The sequence below is a fragment of the Punica granatum genome, chromosome 7 (genome assembly GCF_007655135.1).
Source record: "Punica granatum isolate Tunisia-2019 chromosome 7, ASM765513v2, whole genome shotgun sequence".
Taxonomy (NCBI): domain Eukaryota; kingdom Viridiplantae; phylum Streptophyta; class Magnoliopsida; order Myrtales; family Lythraceae; genus Punica; species Punica granatum.
This window is the reverse complement of record NC_045133.1, coordinates 4,817,619-4,838,854: the sequence shown is the minus strand read 5'-3', so window position 1 is coordinate 4,838,854 and position 21,236 is coordinate 4,817,619. Positions and strand designations below refer to the sequence as shown.

At 38.6% G+C, this 21,236-nt stretch overlaps 3 protein-coding genes across 4 annotated transcripts; all 3 read left to right on the top strand.

Moving 5' to 3' along the window:
• Positions 1-5,586: 5,586 nt before the first annotated feature.
• LOC116215091 (long-chain-alcohol oxidase FAO2-like) lies at positions 5,587-9,532 on the top strand. Of its 2 annotated transcripts, none has more exons than XM_031550666.1 (4): positions 5,587-5,707; positions 6,374-6,608; positions 7,221-7,493; positions 7,607-9,532. In XM_031550666.1, the coding sequence occupies exons 2-4, from the start codon at positions 6,384-6,386 to the stop codon at positions 9,380-9,382; spliced, it is 2,274 nt and encodes a 757-aa protein (XP_031406526.1). In that variant the 5' UTR covers positions 5,587-5,707; positions 6,374-6,383; the 3' UTR covers positions 9,383-9,532. The 2 variants fall into 2 exon arrangements, with proteins under 2 accessions (XP_031406526.1, XP_031406525.1); XM_031550665.1 differs by lacking the exon at positions 5,587-5,707 and adding an exon at positions 6,170-6,242.
• A 1,059-nt stretch (positions 9,533-10,591) lies between these two features.
• Positions 10,592-12,528, top strand: LOC116214014 (pentatricopeptide repeat-containing protein At3g25210, mitochondrial). Its single transcript, XM_031549224.1, has one exon. The coding sequence runs from the start codon at positions 10,643-10,645 to the stop codon at positions 11,756-11,758; it is 1,116 nt and encodes a 371-aa protein (XP_031405084.1). The 5' UTR covers positions 10,592-10,642; the 3' UTR covers positions 11,759-12,528.
• Positions 12,529-13,005: 477 nt separating this feature from the next.
• Positions 13,006-15,745, top strand: LOC116214015 (FK506-binding protein 2-like). Its single transcript, XM_031549225.1, has 6 exons — positions 13,006-13,176; positions 13,285-13,334; positions 13,700-13,762; positions 14,553-14,643; positions 14,946-15,050; positions 15,395-15,745. Exons 1-6 carry the CDS (start codon positions 13,131-13,133, stop codon positions 15,481-15,483), a joined length of 444 nt encoding a protein of 147 aa, XP_031405085.1. The 5' UTR covers positions 13,006-13,130; the 3' UTR covers positions 15,484-15,745.
• Positions 15,746-21,236: the final 5,491 nt, after the last annotated feature.

The following is a 21,236-nucleotide window of genomic DNA, read 5'->3' as shown; positions in this document are numbered from 1 at the left end:
TTAACTTTACAATATATAAACAAGCAAAACCTCTATAACTACAGATTTCAATATATTAATAGATTAATGCAATATGAATCTCCTATTATTTTAAATTTATGTTAGAAAATTAATTATTCCAAATAAAATTTATATTATATATAACAAATTAACTATTTTATATGCATAAAATTATATATACTTTAGATCTTCCATAGTTTATGAAAACTAATTTACTCAAAATAATACTATAATTAAATTTAAAAAGCATAAAACTTCTCCATAGGAAAATAAAGTTATAATCACATTTAAAATAAAAAGTTAACAAATCTCTATAGAAAAATTACACGTGCAACGTAGCGGAAAAGAAGACTCGTATGTATATAGTAAAGTTAACTACATTTTACAATAAATGATGTTAATAAATGCAAAGAGTATTCTAAAATTTATTATTACAAATTTTACAACTTATATTTATGCATATAATAAAAATTGACTTATAAGAGTAATAAGTATGTTGAACACTGTGGGTTGATTCAAGCGGTTCAACGCTTATTCCTCTCAAGTAAAGTCTCGAGTTCGAGTCTTGAGAATGAAGAAAATTCACGCCGGAAGAACTTTAACCTTTAGTAGGCCGACTCGGCTTGACTGGACTAGTCGGAGTCCATTGGACTTTCAGATAGTAGGGTGTACACTGAAAAAATAATAATAAATATGTTCAATTAATGCAATTGAAAAATATATAAAATTTATTACTATTTTCAAAATTATTAAAATTATATAATTAAAAAAAGTAATGCTAATTGAAAAATATAATATCTTTTTATTCAAGTGTAAGAAACATAGAACCATGAAAGTTATGGAACTTTTTAAAACTTAGCAAGAAAACATAGCGTAAAAAAATGAGTTCCACGAACAAAACTATAGAGGACACTTTCAAATTATTAAAATAATATATACACAAGTTTGGATGCTCATGTCAGAATATTGAGCAAATTGATAGTATATAAAATAAATATCATATTTTAACATTATAAATGAGTAATTACAGTTCTAATATAAAATATTGTATTTAGTGAACTGTTAAACTTATTTTAATATTATTCAAGATTATTGTTGAAATTGCTTTAATAGTTGAAATATATTATTATTTTAACAAGAAAATTCATATTTCTAAATATGAATCATTAAAATAAGAAATGATAACCGATACATGAAAACAAACTCGTGCAATGTGCGGGATAGAGCACTAGTTTACTACTAAAATAAAGTATTTGAAGCATCACTTAGGATTCTTAAAGCAATCAATATTTTCATACATATCTATTTCTCACGGTGAAAGCATTTGTTATTTTTAGGATACTTAAATTTAAACTAGTCATCTACCCCACGCGTTACATAGAATTTTTTGCGGTTTTTAATTTATGTTGATATTATTGCATTTATGAAATTTATAAAAAAAATTAAAATAAATAATCTCCTCAAAAATATCTAGCATTATAAAAATTTGAAAAAAATGATTATGAAAATGTGAAAAAATCTAGGTATATATCAATGTACAAGAGATGCAAATGGTCGATCGTTCAGGAGCTAGGGTTATGAATAGAAGCTCCTCATCAATCTAATGGAGGGCTCTCATGAGCTTTCGTGGGTGGAGTCTAAATTACATAATATATAGATTGCATTAACTTGAGCACATTTATTGTTGATTGGTAGTCAACTTTACTATATGCACTAGTTATTGACTCCGTGCGTTGCACGGATTTTGTAAAGAAAATTTTATTTTGAGAAGTTAAATGTTAAGACGATAATTGATATTGATTTATAGTTTATATTAATATACAAAAAAATTATTTTTATACTATATAAATTTTAATACAATAAATTTCAAACTTAAGCTAGATAATACAATTCAAGAGCTCATAAGCCAATAATTCATGAAAAATATGTTATAGACAGATAATCCCAATTATCCATTTAATTTGTAACAAAATTAGAATCTGAATAGTTCAAAATTTCTAGATTACTTAAGTATGAGATTAAAGTTAAGTAATCACTGTCACCGTTGTCTTATACTCCCTCATATTTCATATATTAAGTTTTCTGAATATGATCCGCTCCGTTTGGTTTCGGAGTCACGGTTTAAAATTTTAACTTTAACTTTAACTCAATTTACTACACAACAAAAACACTTTTTTAAAGTCAAACTGGTGGGCCCCATATATTATTCAATATACAATCTCATACACTACTCAATATACTACACAACAAAACTGGTGGGGTCCACAGACTCTATATTTTTTTGTCTTTTTCCATAATCAAAATCAAAGTTATAAATTCAAAACTTTAACTCTGAAATCAAACGCACTGGAATAATTTAAGATAAAATGATCAATCATTTTGTTGAGAGATTTACTTAATTAAACTTTTATAAGGCTAATATTGATTGTTAAAAAATTAATAAAGAAAAGATTAATATAATTTTAAATAATTCTTGATTCCCTCAAGATTAATAAGGCTCTATTTATTAGGATGTAGTCAAGTTTATATATTATTATTATTGTTATTGTTATTATTATTTCATTTATATACAACACACTAAATTATAAAGACATTGCTATTCTACTCCTATTTATTTGGGTGTAGACAAATTTATATATTATGCTAGTTTATTGAATCCGTGTGTTGCATAGATTTTATAAAGAAAATATTATTATAAATTTTAAATATGAAAGCAATAATTGGTATGATTTTATAGTTTATATTAACATGGAAAAGGTTTATTTTTATATTATATAAATTTTAATGTGGTAAATTCATTACTGTGATAGAATAATATATATCAAAACTTCTGGAGTAAAAAATTCATGTAATCTATACATCATTGCAATTACCAATTTAATTTTTAAGAAAATTAATTCAAAAATTGAATACTTTTAGATAAAATCATTAGTTTTATTTGATGAAAGAATGATACTCTTACTTCCTATTAAAACTTTAAACTTCATTGTTTGCTTGGATAATGAATTTTCTAAATTTGAAAGCTTTTAGATGAAATGACCCAATTACTTGAATAAGAGATTTACTTAATTAATTTTTGTAGGATTAAATATAATTCTTAAAATTTAGTAAATCAATGTTAAATTTATATAATTATGAATGATTCTTTATTTTCTTAAAATTATGAATAATTTTATTTAGTAATGAAATGATTGAAATATTTTTTTATATTCACGAGTTGTTATTAATTATATTATTAACTATTATAACCCAATTTACTAGGGTGTGGTCAAGTTTATATACATACATATATATACCCGTGCAACGGAAACTAGTATATGTTAATCCGGAATGTACACTTGGTAACCCGGTTGATGAGGATTCAAACCATTTATTACATTGCAATATCCGGGAGCTCCATTTTTATACTTCTCAATTTAAGTTTTTTTTTAATTACTGGTTTATTCTTAACAAAATTGTGACAATTAATATTACATTAAAAATCTCATATAAATGTTCAAGTTTTAAAATGAAATGTTATTCCAATTCACGAATGTATTAAACGTTCTCTAAAAAATAATTAAATAATTACAATAAATTTGATAATTTCTCATATTCATGCAACGTGCAGGCTTATAAGTAATTTCAATGTTGGATTTATAACTCTCAACATAATGTGTTGGGGAACCACTCTGGACAATTAGAACCACATTTTAGAGAACCATATTTTTGCCACAATTAGAAAGTGAATAGTTATCAAACTGAATATTTCTCATTGCATAATTAGAACCACATTTTTGTCAAATTTAGATTACCCATGAAAACTGAAATCAGACATTTCTCCAAAATTGGCCTATGATGATTTCATATAAAATCAAACAATTATGCAGTGAATCCCACGACCGATTTGGTAAGAAAAGAAAGAAAAGAGAGGAAGTGTTGCGAAAAATATTAATTAGCCATGGCCATGGTGAAACTTCCAATAGGCTCATGCCTCTGCATCTTCTTCTTCGTCCTCCTCAGTGCGGCCGCACTTCAACAGGCTGCGGCGGGTCGATATATCAACGAAGGAGTCTTGAATCCATGCAAGTGGCCTGGTGGGCCGCACAAGGGCTGTCATCCAAACCCGCAAGCACCTCCGGTGCGGGCAAATCCACACACCCGTGGTTGCAGCAAGATACTGAGATGTCGGCACTAAGTAAACAAGAAACTCGATGCGGATAGACCGAATGCATATCTCACTACAAGAAAACTATTTTTTTTAATATATAGATGGAAAATTCCGTCCGTTATTTCGTAAATTTCATCTCAAATTATCCGTCTCTATATTACGGACTGAACACACATCTCTTCTATTGATTCACTATATATTACAAGATACGTGATTTATAGAATATCTCTGGCATATTAATCTTTACCAAACTCAGTTTCCTGATATTTTGTTTGGCTTGAAACGGAGGGAAATAAAAGACAGGGAAGGGAAGGGAAGGGAAGGGGAGGGGAACTGTTCTAAAGTTGTACATTAGGTTTATAAATAGGGTATATTGCACCATATAACCTAACATTAACAGATATTCTTAGATTTATCCCAACATCGATTTTTTATCTCAACATTACTAGTTTGATGTCACTATTTATCCCCAGGGGATAGATAGTAAAATAAAAATAATAATGTTGGGATACCTCATGTAAAATATTGACGTTGGGATATATTTAAAAATATCTGTCAACGTTAGACTATATGGTGTAATAAACCCTTATAGATATTTCTGCCTCATGTCAAAACGAAGCATTAACACATTGGTAGTCGTTAGAAGAGTGAGAAATGTCAGATATATACTACAATCTACAAAGCATTTGGTGTTAGGATGCAATTGGAATGAGTAGGTACACAACCGACCTCCAAGTGATTCTTGATTCAATTATCATTAGTTGAACTCTCTATGCCCTCTATTTCCTCTCTTTTGTCTATTCCCTTCCAAGCACATGAATATCCATTGTCACCGAATAATAAATAAACAAATAAATAAAGCGAGAGAAATTGAATTGTTAACTTGAAATTGAAACCAAAAGATTGAATTTATTTATTGCTAGCGAATTTTTTTTAATGCAATTTTGCTATCCCTTTTTCCGTCCCTGCTAGATCTATGAGTTTTTTTTTTTTTTTTTTGTGATTACAAGGGAGGTAGTGGGCATAATACAATCAAATGGTCTACATAGCTAATAAAAGAGATGTGTGATCAGTCCATAATATAGAAGAGCATGGTCTACACCTTCTTTTGATTCGGCCTATGACACTTTGTGGAACCCCAAAAAGAAAATACGGACAGTTAGATGATGGAAGATTTGGAGAAACATCCATAATATAGCTGTCCATGGCCCACATATTTATGGTCGAGTTAGCAGATTGACAGTTACTTGATGGATTATTAGCAGTTAGCCCCACAAGGCAATAGCAAACTCTCTAGATATGGAGATAACTTTGCAGAACACAACTTTCGGGATCCATCCTTGTAGATGTCAAAACACAAGGAGATTTTTACGAGATCCAAGTCCAATCACATTGATCCACATCACAGCCAACAAAATCAAAGCATCCCATATCAGGACCAAAGCGGTCCAAAGGCGAAACTCTGAAATTAGATATCATCTTCTCCACTTCTCTTGCCTCGTGTGCTTCACAACATATTTGCGGCGTGCGGATAGCTAATACTAGTCAGCTCATCAGGTAAAACTCAGTCGTCCTCCTAATGTGAACACGAATTTTGGATATTCGGTCCATCTGCATTGTTATCGATCAGCAACTTTGCATGTAGTGTCGCGTTCGACCATGCTATGAGGTAAAGACTGAAAGCCATATGGCCGAGTTCGAATCAGTTCACGGTTAGTCATGATAAAACGCAGCTAGAAACATCACAGAGAAGCTCTAGTTCTTGCCGGGCATTGTTGATGCAGCAAAAGATTTTGACTTTGTGAGATTTTGTTCCCGAAGCAGTTGACTTCTTCTGTTTTAAGGATCTAAAGCTGTCTGGCGACGACCAAACCTTTTTGTCTTCTCCGTTTTTGCTTTGCTTCTTTCTTGAAGTCTCATTGCGGTTTTTGTGTGACACTACTGATGTCTTTTTCCTGCAACTCGAACCATGAAAACGACAAAAGGACAATGTTGGTGTTGGTGGGCATTAATTAGAATTTTTTTTCCTCTTCTTTTCTTCTTTGTGGGGTTTCATGTTTGCGAGGTCGTCAGCAAGCTGTGACCAAGAAAAGTCGGTTGCATCCTCTATCCCCTCCATATCTGTCTGGCCCAAGAATTGGTGTTTCATCCCCGATCTGCAAACCCCTCTGTTTACTCACTAACTGTGTGCCTGTTTCCTTACTGTGTCTCTGCTTCGAGAAGGAGAAGAACAATGGAGGGAGAGTCGGAGTGTCACCCCCTATTGAGAGGATGGAAGAAGGAGGTAAGGGGCTACAGCCATGGACTGTCCTCAGCTCAGATCCAGTCACTTGCTGCCATCTGTGAGGCTGTCATCCCTCCTCTGCCATTGGACTCCATGAGCAAGGAGTTGAGCAGTAATGAGGCCGTTTGCTCCTTCTACAATGCTTCTGGGTCTCAGCATCCTATTCCTGACGAGGTTTCACTTCTTGTTCCTCTTTCCCACTTGATTCTTGTCTGATGATTTATTGCAGTTTATGTTCTAGGAATTGGGTTTGCTGTAATGGGTTGCTTTTAGTTTATGATACTATTCACCGCCTCTGCTAATTCGTCTGACTATTTCGAGCTTCTCGACTACAGAAAATGATCTTCTTCGACTAACGCAAGTATTTGAAAAGTAGTGCTTTCTGGCGAATGAGGATCAGAATCACTCAGTAGGATGAATTTGTTTAACTTAATCAAATTTATTGGGCGGCATTAAGTTGATAGCGGGGTCAAGAATGTTGTACTTGGAATTTATGTCTCTGAAACATTATCCGTTTGGTTCAGAAAACAGTAAGAGATGTTGAAACTGTCCATTAAAATTCCCTTTCGATGATGTGGAATAGCACAGTAGGAATCGTGCTGGACTGTAATCGCTGAACATTTTCTGGAATGCTAAGTTAAGGGTTTTTTTTTTTTTTTTCATATTTTCGTTGATCTTCAGAGTCACGGAAATGAAAAGAAAAAGGCAGAAAATCGTAAACACATCCTTCTTTAGATTAAGGCTCTCAATGTCTCTTACTTTTATGGTTTCTACTATGGAGAATAGGTGGCAGAGCTAATGGTGAAGAGAGGCCTACCAGCACCGGTGTTTATAGTGAGGTTGATGCTGAAGATTCTCTCTTTTCGAATTGGGACGCTATTGCTCTGTGGGTTCCTCTGCTTGGACTGGAGATGGCCATTCGTGCAAAAGTTCTCGGAAATTCCATTGGAGCGGAGGGACGAAATTCTGAGGAGATGGTCGCGGCAAAGTAAAATGATCCACTTGAAAGTTTTGTTCGTGATGGTTAAACTCTTCTGCTGCTTTGTTTTCTTCTCTTGGGTAATGTTTATCTTTTCCACTCTCGTCGACTTTCTCATTCTTTTATTGCTCCTTTTGATTGTTGTATCATTTGAATCTCTATGGTAGATCGTTCTGATTTTTCTTTGTCACAGGTCGATGAAAATTGCAAGAATCAGGCATGGGAAGCAATTGGGTATCGTGGGGATAGAAGGGAAAAGCTGCAAAAACCTGAGAAAGAGAGGCCCTTAGAGAAGGGAATGGTAGAAGCTATGCACAAAGACAAGTTAAGCCTTATTCAATCTCTAATGGAGAAAGATGTGAAGGTCACCGGAATTCCTGGAGAGAGCACTCTCAAGATCGAGTGTGATGTCGTGATCATTGGTTCTGGATGTGGAGGAGGGGTTGCAGCTGCAATTCTTGCACAATCAGGTCACAAAGTAATCGTACTCGAGAAAGGGAACTACTTTGTTGCAAAAGACTATTCCTCCCTCGAAGGCCCTTCTCTTGGTGAATTGTACGAGTCTGGTGGGATCCTATCAACTCAGAACGGCAAAGTCATGATCCAGGCAGGGTCCACAGTCGGTGGGGGGTCAGCAGTGAACTGGTCAGCCGCTATTAGAACTCCAAGCTCGGTTCTGAGGGAATGGTCTATGAACCACAAAATTCCACTCTTTGAGAGCAGAGATTATTTATCAGCAATGGACGCTGTCTGCAAGAGAATTGGGGTGACGGAGAATTGCTCAGAGGAAGGGTTCCAGAATCAAGTACTCCAGAGAGGGTGCGAGAATCTTGGCCTAAAAGTCGAAAAGGTCCCAAGGAACTGCCCTGAGAACCACTATTGTGGCTCATGCTGCTATGGGTGCAGAACAGGAGAGAAGCGTGGAGCTGACTCTACTTGGTTAGTTGATGCTGTCGACCACGGTGCGGTGATCTTAACAGGTTGTAAAGCTGAGAAGGTGTTGTTACAGAATTGCATTAGTGACGGAGGGAAGAATGGGAAAAGATGCTCCGGGGTGATTGCTAGAGTCTGGAATGACAACGAAAAAATGTCCATTAAGCTCCAGATTGAGGCTAAGGCAACGATATCTGCTTGTGGATCCCTCTTAACTCCTCCTCTGTTGATCTCAAGCGGGTTGAAGAACCCGAACATCGGTAGGAACCTTCACCTCCACCCGGTCCTATTTGTTTGGGGGTACTTTCCTGAGAATTCTACAAGCTTTAAAGGCAAGGCGTATGAAGGGGGAATTATTACTTCGATCCACAAGGTGGTCTCAGGCTCGGAGAATGATGCTGGAGCTGTCAGTGCCATTATAGAGACGCCTGCGCTTGGGCCTGCCTCCTTTGCGGCCCTCTTCCCCTGGACCTCGGGACCCGACATGAAGGACAGGATGATGAAGTACTCGAGAATATGTAATCTCTTCGCGCTTGTGAGGGACAAAAGCTCCGGAGAAGTGAAAGAGGAGAAGAAGATTAAGTACTGGTTGAACCAGTCCGACAAGGAAAACCTCAGAACGGGTCTGAGGCAGGCGCTGAGGATACTCATTGCAGCGGGAGCCGAGGAGGTTGGGACTTATCGGAGCGACGGGCAGAAAATGAAGTGTAGAGGGACAAGTCAGAAAGATGTAGAGGAATTCCTGGATTCAATCACGCTTCACGGTGGGCTCGTGTCGAGGCAGGGGCCTTGCTCCCTATACTTGTCTGCTCACCAGATGGGGAGTTGCCGGATGGGGGTCAACGAGGGGGACGGTGGTGTCAATGTGAACGGTGAGAGTTGGGAGGCCAAGGGGCTGTTCGTGTGCGACGGAAGCGTGCTCCCAAGTGCCGTCGGTGTGAACCCAATGGTCACGATCCAATCCACGGCTTACTGCATCGCCAAGGGAATCGCCGAGTCACTTAAGAAAGAAAAATGTTCTTGGATAGTTAGGTGACAGGGTTCCTAGTTGTATGTGCTTTCGTGCTATTATTTTAACTTATTGATTGAAATTAATTATGTAAATCATCGGATGAAGTTATAAATAGCCATTTCTTTCTCTAAATATGTATTTACAATCTTATCAATATACTTTTATTTAACTGAATCAGCTCATGCAAAATTATGTATTATTTTCCGTTTTGGGTAAATGAGGGGTTGAGACTCAATTGTATTAAAATAGAAAATTAAGTAGTACAAAGTCGAGGCATGATAGTCCTTGTAACATTCCCAAACAGAACAAGATCAAGCCCACGAGGATAGCTATTCATCCTATGAACTATGAATGGAAGTTTTAGCGAATAATTCAACAATCAATCCGCACACGTGTTTCACTCGTGATATACATGTTCCGGTACAACTGAACAATCCTGATGACACAAAGCGCGAATATCTCTAAGAAGCGGCCCATAGCCACCGGGTTGGTCCCTATTCAATCGAAGGAGATGGCAATTCACCTTCGAGTAACACAAAGCGCGAATATCTCTAAGAAGCGGCCCATAGCCACCGGGTTGGTCCCTATTCAATCGAAGGAGATGGCAATTCACCTTCGAGTAACACAAAGCGCGAATATCTCTAAGAAGCGGCCCATAGCCACCAGGATGGTCCTTATTTTGATCGAAGGAGATGGCAATTCACCTTCGAGTCCACTTCGAGTGTTAATTTTTGCACTCCAAGATCCCACGCCAGTTCAAACCCAGTCTTAACCGCCCAAAGCTCAACTAGAACTATTATTTTCTTTTTCTTCTCGTAAAATTGATCAGTTTTGTGCATCACTCACCTCGTTTCCTAGTCCCGTGGAGTCATTATCGAGTGTTCCAGATACTACACTTCTCTATTTTTCTAGTAAAACATAACGTTGCCAAGGGACTATCTAGGAAGTCGAAACCAGTTTGCAGTACGAGGTTATAGCTCAGTATGCCGATGGGAGCATGATTCTATGAGTAAAACATCTTAAAAACAGCACAGGTCGATGGAAGCATTTCGTAATCAGCGCAAGCCGAGATCCGAGCAAAATGACAATGAGTCGTTGTGATCGCAAAAAAATAGAAGAACGAAAACCCGGCTTGTCCAAGGAGCAACGTTGGGCCCGGCCCTTGGGCCGAATTATTGGGCCAGACTGGTTTCGTCATCAGACCGGACATTGACATTTTCACTCTCTCCCATTTTCACCGTCGTCTCTTCCTCGTCCTCTTCTTCCATCTCTCTCCGTAACGTCATGCCGGCCACTTCTCTCCGCCAGTTCGGCTCCGTTCTGAGGAGCCTCAGCCGCCGCTCTACCCTCTCTCTCCGTTCACTCTCCACCGCTCCACCACCCACCCAGCCTCCGCCTCCTCCAAATCCCTGCCCCAGAACCCGGACCCCACTCGAGAAGCAGTTCGAGACATGGATCCAAACCCTGAAGCCCGGGTTCGGCCCGGCGGAGGTCGAGGCTGCTATTCGGGCCCAGCCCGACCCGGACCTCGCCCTCGACATCTTCCGCTGGACCGCCCAGCAGCGCGGTTACTCCCACACCGCCGACACCTACCTCAGCATGCTAAAGACCCTGATCGGCGGCCGCCGGTACCGCCACGCCGAGACTCTAATCGAGGAGGTCCTCGCCGGCGCCTGCGAGGTCAGCGTCCCGCTTTACAACTCCATCATCCGGTTCTGCTGCGGCCGTAAGATGCTCTTCAACCGAGCCTTCGACGTGTACAATAAGATGCTCCGGTCGGAGAATTGTAAGCCGAATCTCGAGACGTACACTTATCTGTTGAATTCCCTCCTTAGGAGATTCAATAAGTTGAATGTTTGTTACGTTTACTTGCACGCGGTCCGTTCGATGAACAAGCAGATGAAAGCTTTGGGCATTATTCCTGATACATTCGTGTTGAACATGATCATCAAGGCGTACTCAAAGTGCCTCCAGGTCGATGAGGCGATCCGAGTATTCCGTGAAATGGGTTTATATGGATGTGAGCCGAATAATTATACGTATAGTTACGTAATGAAGGGGTTGTGTGAGAAGGGGAAAGTTGGCCAGGGTCTCGGGTTTTACCGGGAGATGAGGGAGAAAGGGCTTGTCCCGAAGAGCAGTGCGTATATGATTCTGATTTGTAGTCTTTCGATGGAGCAGAGGTTCGAGGATGCCACTGGAGTTGTGTTCGATATGCTGAAGGAAGGCATGGGGCCTGATTTTTTGACGTATAAGACTCTATTGGAAGGGCTGTGCCGGGAGGGAAAAGGAAACGAAGCATTTGATCTGCTTGAGGAGTTTCGGAAGAGGGATTCTTTGATGGGGCAGAAGAATTACAAGATCTTGTTGAACACTTTGCAGTTCCATGCTCGAGAATGAGTCCCCTTGCGCTAGGTTTCGAGCGTATTCGTGCTGAGGATGTCTTGTGTTTGAATCAGGAACGTGCACTCCGGAATAGAGGGTTTGGTTGGTCGGTCATTCATTTACACTTGATTGTGTGAATACTGAACTCAGAGATAGTTTCTTTGATGGTTCAAATTAATCGACATAAATCTGAGTATATTCCTAGCGTCCTGCAGTGAAGCAACCGAAGTAGTAGTTACTGGAGTCGTGAAATGCTGCTGCTAGGCAGTTTTGTTTCGTGAACTGGTGGTGTTCTGGCTGCATTTTCTAGCGTTTCGTGGAGCATAAATGAAGTGAAGTCACCAAAGGAAGAACATGCACCTTGGTTTAAACTGATTATTGGAATGAGTAAAGGAAGCTTGTTACGGAGATTCTCTCGCATTGATATCGAGAAACTATGTGATCCTGAAATAGCATCGGATTATGGTTCTGTACTGCTGGTGTTGGAGATGGCCATTGGCGATGTGCTTGTCAGAAGTAAGGCAGCAACTGACTAGTGGAGTCGAGTGTGAGATTAAGCACTGCTTCCATGGTACTGATGAAGCAAAGTTCTGCATCCTTAGGACCTTACGGGTAGCATGGAACGGGAAGATCGAATTTTGAATACTTCATAGCAAGATGAAATTATTCTTTCTTATTTGCTTGAAAATATTGAAGATCGAAACCGGACCGAAGGAAAAGTCAGTATGACGTGTATGAACTCTTCATGTCCAATGAGTTTATAATTGTTCGTCCAAATTCTTAAACTCGTCCATTGTTGAAGTTGATACATCCCTACTATGAAGAACATGAAATCAAGTTTTTGAACGGTTCGAATTCATGATGATCGACAAAGATCTCATCATCCATCCTCCAAGCGTACACCACCATTATTGCCAAACTCTAATCAACGCCAATTTTTGCCAGGGTTCAACCAACCCTGTTGGAATTGGCCTTAGTTCGCCGATCTAGTTTGAGCACAATCGCAAAAACAAATAGGGGACCGATGAAAAGAAATATTTACTCGATAAATGCAAAAGATAAGCTTCTTCCCAAGAAGGTCTATAAGTTTAGTATGGAATGGAAAGAAATTATATACTACGATGGTTCGGCCAATTGGGCCGGACCGGCGCCTGGGATCTAATGACCTATATTGGGCCGAGTCCAGACAGAAATCGGCCGACTTTCTCGGCCGGACAATCGGCAATCTAACCCGAACCACACGGCGATCTCATCATTTCCTTCCCGTTCTATTTGTATCATCGCGCTCTCAGAGTCACTCTTCACTCTCTCTCTCTCTCTCTCTCTCTCAACGAATCACCTTCAGTTCTCTCTTCCCCTTGGCGGCTGACTTGTTCCGGCTCCGGCGATGGAGGTTGCTCCGGTTCTGATTCTGCTGGCTCTTTCAGCACTAGGTATGTAGCTCATTTCTCGTCCATGTTAATTTGATCAGCCTTCCCTTCGATCGATTGACAAATCTGATACTCGACGAGAACGAATTATTATATTTTTGTGCTTTTCAGCATATGCAAATGCGTCCAAAGACGTGAAGGAGCTTCAGATCGGCGTGAAGGTAGATTTTCCGTACCTTTGGTATCCTGAAATTGAAATTATGTTCTTGTGCACAGTCGGTGTGGCACAGTAGAATCTCCTTGTTTGTGGTAGACTGTAGTGGTGAAATTGAAGATCTGGTGGGAATTTACTTTGTCGTTTGGAGATGTCTATCTGATTTGTGTGAATTGTGGCATTTTAGTTGCTCTTCTGTTTCATTGTTAATGCATCATTATGAGGTTGGGAGCTGATTGTAGCTGATTTGGAGGTATCCTCCCGAATGTGATGGGTGGCTCTACCATGATTTACGGCTCCTTTGTTTTCTGGTGCTCGTTGAGGTCATGCCTTACCTTTACCTTTTCTGTTTCTGGTTGGTAATTCCTACAGTATAAGCCAGAAAAGTGTGACATTCAGGCTCACAAGGGAGACAAGGTCAAAGTACATTACCGAGTAAGTAGCACCTAACTCCCCGTTTGGACTGCTGAACCATCGATTTCTTTTTTCTTTTTTCCTTTTTCCTTTTTCTTTTCCCCTAGTTGTGAAGTGGTATATGTGCGTAATTAGTTGCTTATGTTGTATATAAGATTTGCATTTGTCTCAGGACCTTCCTGTTGTCAGCTAGAATTATTTCTCCAATACGGTTCTTGAGTGTTATGGTCAACGTTCCATCTGTTAGACTCAGCCTTGGAGCCGAATTTTCATTGTCGTGTGTCTATTTATTTCAAGATGTCTGACTGAGTCTCGCAAACTTCAGACTCAAGCATGCTGGCCCTTTCCTTAATTCTAATTATGAGCTACTAACCATTTGGTTATGAGATTTGAAGTGGGCCTATCTTTCGTCTCTTAAGTTTATCCTGAATTTTTATTTATAGGGAATGAGCAGTGTAGGCATATCATTAGTTTGTGACAGGAGAAAGATAACCATTCTAGTATGCCTTGAAATTTCCCTGAAAAGAAAAAGGAAAATTCATCAAATTTAAAGGGGAAATTTGTTTTCTTTATCCTGAATATGGGAGTATTAATTGCTGAATCCTTTGATATGCTAGTTACTTTCTTTTCAATGAAGCATTTGCGTATTGATCTTGGCTTCTGATACTATAATAATGGACAATGACCAGCCATTTAGTGTTAGAAATGTTGATAAATCATGTAATAAATTACAGGTAGTTAGCTTAAAATTATAATCTGTATTGGAGACCGTGCTTCTGATTAATTACTATGCACATGGTCATGTTTGCAGGGGAAACTCACTGATGGAACTGTTTTCGACTCCAGTTTTGAGAGAGAAGATCCTATTGAGTTTGAGTTGGGAAGTGGTCAAGTGATCAAAGGTTTTTACATGCCTTAACAAACATTTAACTTTTGCAAAGGGTGAAATTTCTCGCAACCAATAGTTTCTCTTCCGAGTGAGAATGTTGGTCAGTGCCAAGTCGAATTAAATGAAATGTAATGTGTCCAATGGTTGTACAAGTGGATAAACAGCCTGTAGCATTTAATTGAAGTTTCATTATAAGCTACACCCTGACATGATAGGGGAACACTGAAACCACTTGAGACTGAATCTTATATCCAAGACAATGAATATAATGGGCATGTTTTACGATTGAGACTGCTCATTTCGCCCCTCTGACAGGTTGGGATCAAGGACTTCTAGGCATGTGTCTTGGTGAAAAAAGAAAGTTGAAGATACCCGCAAAGCTTGGCTATGGAGCCCAGGGCTCTCCTCCCACTATTCCCGGTAAAGTCCATTAACCCTTTCTATTTCTATTGCCAACTGATACTACATCCAGTTGCAATTTATTGGTAGTCCAAATGGATTTTACTTTCCTCATTTCTAATTTCTGAAGTAAACTGTTCCGGCTTGCTCTTTATTCAGAAAGTCAAATCATTTTCATTTTTTGGAGTTTTAAGATGTTTAATATGTGACATTTTCGAAGGAACCATATTAAGACTGGTGGACTGGAGGTGTTAGATTTTCGATGGAATAATACTCTACGAGTTTTCAGACTTTCACAGGATTTCTTTTCTTTCTTCATATTTGCAATTCCAAGATTATATGTTATCTGAATGACTGATTTTCAGGCGGAGCAACCCTTGTATTTGACACTGAGCTTGTTGGCGTCAATGGGAAGACACTAACTTCGACACCTGAAGATGCTACTGAGTTATAGACGGATCTGATGCACTTCTCTCTCCGTTTTGCCTTTGTAGCATTTAGACGAGAGAACGACATTTTGCTTTGCTCTATGTCTTGGATGTTTGCTTACACTTGCCACTTCGGTTCTTTATTATGGAAGCTGTCATGAGCGTCAAGAGCTCTAACAGTAGAAGAAAGTCATTCCAAATCTTGGAAGTTGACGATAAGAATTTTATCGTGAATGGTGGAAGTTATTATGATTATATTCTTATATGCTAATTGATGACATTCGCTTACAAGGATTTCGCTCGATGAGAATGGACCATTCATCCGTTATATCCGTCAATTCCATCTCTATTAAGCAAATTTCAAACGGATTTAGGATGGAAAGAGCTCTGTCCCTATGAAATGCCGAAAAATATAGTGACAAAATTACATCAACAAGATTTTGTGTGGAAAATTCTATTCAAATTCCATTGGAAATGGCTTGAATGGTATCACGGATAGAAATTCTTCTTTGGATAATGAGGAATTTTTTGTATGTTTTTATTAGGTTTACGATTTAAGATTACGATTTTGAAATTTATGGTCTGCAAATAAAGATAACTAAAGTGAGTTGCTTTAATGGCAGGCGTGGTTCAATTTGCTTCTGCTATTATACTGTGGCCATGATTATTTCCATATGAAATGCGTCTCTTTTCAAGTGATGGTGGTGTTAATAAAAATCAAGTAATATAGTGTTAATTAATTTTTTTATGATCGACTAATAGAAACATTAGCAATTTTCCTCCATATTGATAAATTCTAACTCACGTAATGCATGTGCATTTATCGGGTATACGGAAACCAGGAAGTAAAATAATGGGTAAGTATATTTTCGGTCCTTTATATTTGACTTGATAATAGAATTTGGCCTTTGGGAACGGTTACTAGAATAAAATAACTTTTACAGCCTCTCCACGTAGCTCAGTCAGGTCATTGGATGTGTCCGTGGCATTTTTGTAAATCACAAAGTCTGGAAGTACCGACGTAATATTGGTGGAACCTTAAAAGAACGGCTTGTTTTTGTCACAGCAAACAGATTTTGATTCTGAGCTTATGAATAAGTAGAATTTGGAGGTACTTGTGCATAGAGCTGCATGATTCAAATTCTATGGCGGACCTTCTCTTAGAATCTGAGTAGTGACGATGTCGTATCCGAATCTCAACTGTCTCAGTGTTTGAGCAATCACGATATCATCTCCTAGTCGTGGTTACCAAGCGGTTACATATTGGAGACATAAAGATTATCCAAGGTGGACTGAGTTAAAGCTCCGGATAATTATCACGTGGGGATAAGATTACAGTTAATGACATTTGGATAATAATGAATGCACTTTCTCAAAAGATCAGAGAAGAGATTTGTAACTATCAAGGTGGGAGGAAAATCTATAAATATCAGAAGATTCCACAGGATTTGACAACCAATATCTTATTCAACAAACAAAATCTCTACAGAAATCTCAGTTTAGACGAGTTTTTAACCTTAGGAGTAGGAGTAATTTAGATACCCCGAGCTTGTAGTGGCAGGGTAATCCCCTTAACGATTCAAGTTCACAAGTTTGTGGCGGCATGATCATATCCTCAACGACATAGTCACGACTCCATCAACTTGTCGACATCTTTCACCCCCATCCCGCAGCCATTCGCTCAGAGCGTCTCAACATGGTTGTATTCCTTCCTCTTTGTTTATAGGCGACCTCACACATGAGTTTAGAGCCTAAACTACCTGCCTCGATGGAAAGCGGAGTAGGCTATACTCTATAAATTTAGTTTGAGTTATCCTTTCATTTCATTGTAATTCCATCAGTGTATCTTTCATCTTCAGTCAATGAAGTGTTTTTCCTTATTGATTGTCTGCTTTCATGGGTCTCTTTAATACACACAGTCCTTCTACGGAAGATATTATCAAAAGAATCCACCTAGAATTTGAAAGGAAAAGAGGTTCTCTAGTTTTGTCTTTATAAAGAGGTTGGAAACCATCTTTCTCCCTTCACCAAAATTTGACAGCATCTTATTGGCGACTACAGTGGGAGGTAACTCTTTAAGTTATTAACATATGCCACCTAGAAAGTATTCTCGTAATCCTAATTAGCATGAGAGTTTCATAGACCCCCTATACTTGATACTCCTCACGACAATATGGAACAAAATTAGGGAGGTGATCTACTCGTGGACTTAGTCATTGAACATCAAACTGAGGTTATGGGTGACTAACCTTAGATCCATGAAACAATTAAGACTTTGATTATTGGTGAACCCTCTTCTCAAGAAGATGCCACGTTGTAGAAAGGTATAGGAAAGTCTTTTATACTTCCGCGCTGAACAATGTTGCTTAAGCCATAGTGTGCAAGAAGAAATTCAAAACATGTTTAGACAACTTGATGAGAATATGAGAACTCAGACTGAAAAGATTAGGTATGATCTGAATCAAACCCTATCTAAACACATGGAAGAGGTAACTAGGCAAATGGCCAATTAGGCCATTGTAGATTCTGCAAACAGAAACGCAAAACCATCTTCCTCAAAAGGGAAAGAACCTATGGTTGATCATGACCCCTATCCACTTGCTAGGTCAATAGGAAGGATTGCTCAAAGTTATGTTAGGATTGAATCATAGAGAGTTCATTTCTCTGAACCACCTAGATCCACTCACACTGTGTCCTATCCTGCGGGGGATGACCAGAGTGATAGAGGACGCATATATGATGACCCTCCTCACGGAACCTCTAGGCAAATGGGAAACTTTGATGGGGATCACTACTCTACATGGTCTTACTCTGGTAGGAATAATTCGACTTATGAACCAAGGATTCCCAATTAGAGGGAAGAACCAAGACAACATATAAATTTGCAAAACTCTATGGGTACATATGTCATTCCAATTGAGGATGAACACCTTACAGTACAACTCCCTCATCTTCCTTACCCTAAGTGGGTAGATGATGACCATTTTCCTGTAGATTTCAAAATTCCAAACTTCGCTAGATTCTCTGGTGAGGATGACATGTCTGCAGTGGAATATTTGATGAGGTTTTCCTATCAGTGTAAGGAAGCCTCCAACAATGGACCTTTAAAACTGAAGTTGTTCATATTGTCCTTGGTAGGAAATGCTTTTACTTTGTATACCTTTCTCTTAATTGGTTTTATCTAGACTTGGGATGATATGCAAATTAAGTTTGCTTCTTAGTTCTCCAAAACTGACCCTGGAGTGTCTATTGGGGATTTGTCTGCCATTAAACAAAAGCCAGGCGAATTTGTTGAAAATTACATCAATAGATTTAAAAAGGCGAAAATGAGGTGCAAAGCTTATGTAAAAGAAGAGCACTTAGTATTTATGGCATACCAAGGCCTACATTTGGAGTTACGAAAGAAATTTCAAGGAATGAAATTTCGTGACTTGTTTGAATTAGCTTCTATAGCTTTTGGATATGAGAAATTATTGAAAGAAGAAAAATGTTCATCTCATAATGTTTATTATCAAGAGCGTGTTGCTAATGACTCTGACTATGAATATAATGATGAGTATGATGTGGATGTTGCTGAATTTGTTAAGGGAGACTTTATTGTATGTGATGTCCTTGCTCATAAAGATATAAAAGCTCAAAAGTCTTTATGGCACAATATTGATAGAAAATATCTTTTGATATTAATAAAGTATATCCGATTTTTTATTGGCTTAGGTCTCTTGGTAAGATTAAAATTAAAGGTAAAAATAAAGTTATGAATAACCAGGAAATCAAAGGTAGAGAATATAGTAAATGGAATGATACCTTTGCTTATTCTACATCTAAGTGTCTGCAGTTCAGTAATCTAATTCAAGACAAAATTGAGTCTAAAGAGTTAAGGTTCCCTAAAAGAAAGTCAGATATGGGTGTAGATAAAGACCATTTTTCCTTCTTCAAAGATTGGAGAGGTGAATGTAGTTGCTGTTATTGTTTCGAATTCTTTCACTAATGCTGATATTAATGCTTGGCAGGAAGATGACAACAAGACAATGCTCGCCAATGAGTTATTTGATTCTATGGTGTCTATAGGAATGCTTCAGTTCCCATAGTTTAGGAATTAAAGCAGAAGACCGGGAAAAGTTCTGCAGGTGGCACCATAATGACAACCACACTACCAATAAATGCATCGCATTCAGAAATGTGGTGAAAAACAAGCTGAAGACTCGGGTTTTCACTATCACTCCTGAGCAGACAGTTGCTCTTGACTCGTTGAATGTGCTAATGGAAGTATTGTCCACACCGACTGAGGATTTCTAATAGAATCAGATGAAAAAGGACTCCACTATCTAGTTTCTGGTGGATCACGTAAAGGCTACATGACCCACATGTACAGCCCTTATACTCGAAGGCTGGTCAATGTTGTTGGTAAGGCAAGGTTGAAGCTAACTCGACCCCAGAGAGGCCAAACTCTGAATCCTCTAGTGAACCACAGGCAACATCTGCTCAGATCAAACAAGTAGCCAAAGGAAAAGTGATCACCATGGAGGAGAACTCTTGGGAGAATATTCCTACTGGTTTCACCCCTGCCACTAATTGAAGCCAACCAGGGCCATTAAGCCTAGAAGCAAGAAGAATAAGCTACCAGAAGTTGGAGCAGTTCAGGTAAGCACTAAAGGTGGTTGCCTTAAGGTCAACGTAAGCAGTGGACTTGTTCACAAGCCTCTGGAGAGAGAAGAAAGAAAGCTAACTTATAGTCAAAAGGGGACATTTCCCTCTTCTAGGTCAGATTGCCTAAACAATGGTACATTACTCCCAGTACTACTGGCCCTATCACAAGAGGATTATTAGCTTTGCACCTTTGTTCTGCCATAGCACCAAAGGGTGTCTAAATTTGAATAGAGTGGTTATAGATTAAGAACTTGTTGACAAATAACATGTGGAAACCAATTTCCTTATGGACCCAATCCTCCTCCTATTTAAGGTGTTGGGCAAATTTCCCATAACTTATAAGCTTGGAGCTGGGGTGTCAGTACCTCCCATAACGAGAGGCCTCAACCTTGGAAACATTTCCATCTAGGTCCAACTCGACCCCCATCTCATTGGCATCTTTAGTTGAGAGGCGAATATTTGGGGGATACATACTTGTAATTGGACACTAGAGTGATCTCTTCTCCATAAAAAAGTAGTTGACTAAAGCTGCTAAATCATCCATTGTGATTCTTAGAAATCCACTGGGAAGTAGAAAAGAGTTTGAGGTCACATCCCAAAAGTTCACTAGTACTATTATTAAGGAGTTATCAAAATGAAATCTCTTAGTGGCTACATTAATCAGTTCATAAATCCCTAAAGTGTGCCGTTTTTCTACCATTCTTGGCCTAGCCCGTAGGGAAGGCAACACCTCTTCATAATCAGGGTCAAGGGAAGGCTAAACCTGTATTTGAAAACTGCTGGTACTACTCCATCTGTGAAACCCTTGAATTCTTGCTGGGTCAAGGAAGATTGGCTTGTTCGAGTTTCTTAAAAACCTCGATATCAGCTCCTTGACGTAACTTAACAATTGGTTTATCAAATTGGTCGGCATTTTAGCAGGAGATGAGATGTACGTTCCTATCTTTTTCACATTATAACCCTTTTTATTATTCGAAATAAGCTGGGAATGTCAATCTACCAAGGTACTGTTGATGAACTGTTGGTCCTCTGACATTGCTCTAAAACTCTTCGGGACCTTCTTCTGCTGACGGCGAGACTTTGCCGCCACTTATCTGGAGATTATCTTTCCTGAGAAAACAAGTGCAGTGCG